Source organism: Salvia splendens, chromosome 1, assembly GCF_004379255.2.
Source record: "Salvia splendens isolate huo1 chromosome 1, SspV2, whole genome shotgun sequence".
NCBI classification, from domain to species: Eukaryota; Viridiplantae; Streptophyta; class Magnoliopsida; order Lamiales; family Lamiaceae; genus Salvia; species Salvia splendens.
In genome coordinates, this window is record NC_056032.1 from 37,273,347 (window position 1) to 37,278,594 (window position 5,248).

At 41.3% G+C, this 5,248-nt stretch overlaps 1 protein-coding gene across 1 annotated transcript; it reads left to right on the forward strand.

The window, feature by feature from the left end:
• The first annotated feature begins 383 nt into the window (after positions 1-383).
• LOC121799632 (histone H2A.1-like) lies at positions 384-1,102 on the forward strand. Its single transcript, XM_042199059.1, has 2 exons — positions 384-671; positions 763-1,102. Exons 1-2 carry the CDS (start codon positions 462-464, stop codon positions 991-993), a joined length of 441 nt encoding a protein of 146 aa, XP_042054993.1. The 5' UTR covers positions 384-461; the 3' UTR covers positions 994-1,102.
• Positions 1,103-5,248: the final 4,146 nt, after the last annotated feature.

The following is a 5,248-nucleotide window of genomic DNA, read 5'->3' on the forward strand; positions in this document are numbered from 1 at the left end:
CGGACATAGGAGGGGATGTCCTAGTGACGTGGCAGTGGGATGGGAAGTCCTAGTGACGTGGCAGGAGGTGTTTTTGGGATGTCCTAGTGGATGTCCTAGTGAGATGTCCGCCCACTGGAGATGCTCTTAGACAGGATTTCCTTTCACAAATTTTAAATTCTCCCGCCTAGAGTAAATGCCACATGTACAATTTAGAGTGGTACGTTTACAACGACACGGATAGCGAAAATTTCACTAACTTCTGGCCGTTGGATCTTCCTGCCTAGATCGACTCATCTCACCCACCATTTCATCACGCACATCGCTGCAATCCCATTGGTCAAACCACTACGACGCGGATCTCCTCTGCATTCCCTTCTATGAAGTGAATAAATACATCTCCTTCCCTCAACTTCTCCATCACCAGCGACTGCAAATTCCCTAAATTTAATCCAATTTCTTTTTGAATCATCAATTCGACGATGAATACTGTGACTTCGACCCCAATCAAGGGCACCGGAGGCAGGCGAGGCGGCGTTAGAAAGAAATCGATACCGAAATCCGTGAAGGCAGGACTCCAATTTCCAGTAGGGCGCATCGCCCGATTTCTGAAGAAGGGACGCTATGCGCAGCGCATGGGCACCGGAGCTCCGATCTATATGGCTGCTGTTCTGGAATACCTTGCCGCTGAGGTAAAATCGTGTTCAATTTCGCCAGTTTTGTTTCTTCCATGAATTGATTTTGTTTGGGAAGATGTTGAGGGAGTGTATGTTTGAGTTGTAGGTGCTAGAATTGGCTGGAAACGCGGCGAGGGACAACAAGAAGAGCAGGATTGTGCCGAGACATGTGCAGTTGGCTGTGAGAAATGATGATGAATTAGGGAAACTGCTTAGTGGCGTAACTATTGCCAATGGTGGAGTGCTGCCCAATATCAATCCGGTGCTTTTGCCCAAGAAGTCTAACGCTGCTTCAGAGGAGAAACCCCCTAAAACCAAATCACCAAAGAAGGCCTAATTATTTTATGTTGTTACGCTATCTTTTTTTCCTAGATATATTAGGTAGGAATAGTCTATGAAAGTAAATTAAATAATATGAAGTACTACGATCTTGTGTTATCATTTCACTCAATCGTGTGATGGTTATCTTGATTTTACGTGATCATAAACATCATTCTCATTCTCGCACACCCTCCATTTAGCACGATTTAGATATTGATAGGATCCATATGATATCTCCACTAATTTCAAATAATAATCCAAATGCGCAGTTTGCGCATCAGAAACGGAAACTCCTGTACCGAATCACTATTCAATATTGTTGTTTAATCTAATCTCAATTTTATTCCACTTTTTAAAACAAATGAATCCGAATCTTCAAATTATAGCCCAATTTACTTTTTGATTTGAACAGGCCCATAACTGTGTCTTCATCTCCAAAAAAAATGCGCTCAACATTAACAAAAAGAATCTTACCCAATTTTAACTTCGACCCAAGACAATGCATTTCATGGTAAAAATGGTGGATCAACTTGATTTCTGCACTTGGTTGACTAACCACCAAATCACAATTTAAAACCCTCGAATAATAAAAATCAACCCAAAAAGTTAAAAGGCCATCTTGCAGACATACAAAGATTATCGTCCAATGTAAAAAACAAGACAGGATAGCAAATAGTAGTATATGTAAATAGAGAGAACTGTTGTGCAGCTGCACAGTTGGTGTGAGCGTTATGTGAGCGACTCTAATCCACGTAGGAGAGAGAGGGAAACACGTTCTTATTTTTATTTCTTTTCTCTTTCTATTTAGAGCATCCACAATCGTGCTCTTGCCAACGAGCACGGTTGTGGGCCCGACTCCACTTTTTCTGTCTGCTCTTAGACTGCACAACACCCACAGCCGTGCTATTCCGCAAGGATGAGCACAATGGTCTCACCATTCCATTATTCATTTTAAATAAAAATATTTCCACAAAATTAAAATACATTAAACATCCGAAATAATATTACAAAATACATTAAAAATTAAAAAATACATAATTAAAATCTTAAAAAATAAAAATTACATAATTAAACTCCTAAAAATTAAAAATTACTCCCTCCGTCCCACATAATTTGACCCAGTTTTCCATTTTTGGCCGTCCCACATAATTTGACCCATTTCACTTTTACCATTTTGGGTAATGGACGCCACATTCTACTAACTCATTCCTACTCACATTTAATTATAAAACTAATATATAAAAGTAGGACCCCCATTCCGCTAACTTTTTCAACTCACTTTTCATTATATTTCTTAAAACTCGTGCCCGGCCAAAGTGTCCCAAATTAAGTGGGACGGAGGGAGTACATAATTAAACTCCTAAAAATTAAAAATTACATAATTAAATTCATAAAATTAAAAACCCACTACTCGTGGCCGAATTTTGCCCACATGTGTTTGATTAGGTCTTCTTGTAGCTCAACGTGGGTTCGGATATCGCGTATTGTGTGTCTTGTTTCGATCCTCTCACCCACCGTCGTATGCACACCTCGGCGTGGGGGAGACCTCGCGCTCGAGCTTCCGGCTTCATCCTCGTCGTAAAAGGTAGCCGCCCTCGGTCCTTCGTCGGCTATAATCATGTTGTGTAAGATAATACACATGTACATGATGTCGGCGATATTTTCACGTACCACAGCCAAGACGGGGCATTCATAATGTTGAATCGGGCTTGAAGGACCCCAAAGGCTCTTTCGACGTCTTTCCGCGCGGACTCTTGACGCTGCGCAAAAATAACCCGTCTCGGGTCTTGCGGGTTGCTGAGCGTCTTCACGAAAGTCGACCACCTTGGGTAGATACCATCGACGAGATAGTAACCCATGTGGTATACATTTCCGTTGACGGTGAAGTCGATCGCCGGTGCTACACCATTCAACACATCATTGAAGAGGGGTGAAGAATAGAGCACGTTCAAGTCGTTGTTGGATCCGACAACACCGAAATATGCATGTCAAATCCATAGGCGGTAGTCGGCGACCGCTTCAAGGATAAGTGTTGGGCCGCCGCCTTTGTGGCCGCTTAAATGTTGCCCCTCCAAGCAGTCTGGCAATTCTTCCACCTCCAATACATGCGGTCAATACTGCCAAGCATACCGGGAAAGCCATGGACTGATTCGTGAAGACGAAGCAACCGTTGACAATCATCGGTGGTGGGTGCCCGAAGGAATTCATCACCGAAAGCTGTACGAAAGCCCTCGCAAAAAATTTTAAGACAAAGGATTCCAGTGGACTCACCGACATGCAAATACTCGTCGAAGAGGTCGGCCGTTTGCCCAGTAGCGAGTTGTCGGATGGCACACGTACACTTCTGCAACGCCGAGAGACTTTGCCGACCGGCTGCATCTGGACCTGTTTGGAAGAATTCAACACGAGCGAACAATGTGTTGACAATACGCATAAACAAGCACTTTGACATGTAAAAACGGCGTCTAAAGTAATCTTTCGGAAACCGCGGCGGGTCGGCAAAATAGTCGGCAACGAGCCTTTCGTGGGCTCCCTCCCGGTCACGATGGAAGTAGCGGCGAGTTGATCTAGTTGGTTGAGGAGGAGGGGCGGGGGTATTTGCTGCGACATATGCTTCATAAGCGGCACGATTTTATTCGTAGTATTCTTGTTCTTCGCCCTCCGCTTCCGCAATGAGATGGGTGAAATCCATTTGTGGTTTTGAGTGAGAGATGATGGTGTAGATAAGTTGTATTAAAAATATGAATGAGAGATGAATGAGAGATGATTTGATGTGAAAAATGGATAATGAATGTGTGTATTTATAGATGATTTTGGGGGAAAAAATCAAAACCAATATAGAAAAACGGGCAAAAAATGGCCATTTTTTGGGATTGGGAATTTTTTAATTATATTTTAGTATTATTTTTGTTTTTTTAAAAAAAAATAAAAAAAAATAATTTTCTAACGGATATGCCGTTGGCCAATCACACGCTGCCATGTACGCTGCTCGCTGCTGGCACGGACGTGCTCGATGCATCGAGCAGCGCCGTGCCAGCGGCAAGAGCGCAGCGGCGGACAGCGATGCCGCGCCGCTGGCACGGAAGTACGGACGAACGCGTGCTCTCCGTTGTGGATGCTCTTATACCTTTTAACTCTCTCCTTTTAAATTTCAGAATTTTGAATATATCTCTTCCTCTTTGGATTTTTTTCTGCATCACCGTGAAATTCGCCGCAGAACCTTGTCATGGCGGGATCAGACATCAATTCGGTGGCGCTCGGGCGCACCCAGGGATTGGCAACCTTCGCAGATCTGCAGACTTGGGCGACCGCTGAGACATAAACTTTGTCTTCACGGTGGGGGAGTTCAACGGCAACACGATCAACACAATAGGATGTAATCCCATGGGAAATCCGGAGAGGGATCTGGTGGTGTCAGCGCTGGATTTTTTGGTGAATGCTTTTTCACCATCGATCAAATTCCTCAATTTAATGAAAAGGAATTTTATGTTTGTGGAATTTTTCATGAATATAATCTTTGAAGATGTAACTAGAAGAGATGGAGATGCGGTAAATCATAAATAATTTATCTTCTGATTAACTTAGACAGCAAAATGTCGTCTAAAATTTGTTGCCTTAGTGTAGCAAAAAACAAGAAATATGCACATGTCAAATTACTGTAACTCTTGAATATTGAGATACTCCTTCAGTTATGTTATACGCTTATATGTCACTGGCTCGTGTTTTAGTTTTTGATGTTTTGATTTTGTAGCACCCCGGAAAATTGTGACTTTTATTATTATTATTTTTATTTGATGGCTTATTTTATTTTAATTAATGTGGATGTTGAATGAGAATTTCTTTTGTGGAAATTGAGTCTCTATGTATTTGAGTTAATTATGTGAAATTAGTTGTTGTGAGTTATGTGAGTTAATGTGATTAAGCTTTCAATGTGTGAATTAACTTAAAAGGGATAATGCATAATCATTCTAGCCATTTTATTTGAAATTTTTGGCCCTCCTATTTATTGGAAATAATACTTTCTTTCTTGGATTTATTTAATTGCTTTGGGATATTTATCCAAATTAAATCCAAACCAAATTATCCCTATGCTATTCTACATTATTTTCGACCCCTTGGCCATCCATTGAGATTTTCGAAATCTCCTATTAATTAGGAGAGGGAATTATTTTTGTAGATTTAATTGGTATCTTGTTTATCTCTCCTTGAATTAAAGTCCATTTAAATCTTACCATATCTTGCCAAATCTCTCCATATCCTATGTTAATTAG

Bases quoted from the DNA above. Each gene is read 5' to 3' on its own strand.
- LOC121799632 (XM_042199059.1), top strand. From the start codon at position 462: ATGAATACTGTGACTTCGACCCCAATCAAGGGCACCGGAGGCAGGCGA. The intron at 672-762 runs GTAAAATCGTGT...TTTGAGTTGTAG, and splicing joins TGGAATACCTTGCCGCTGAG to GTGCTAGAATTGGCTGGAAA.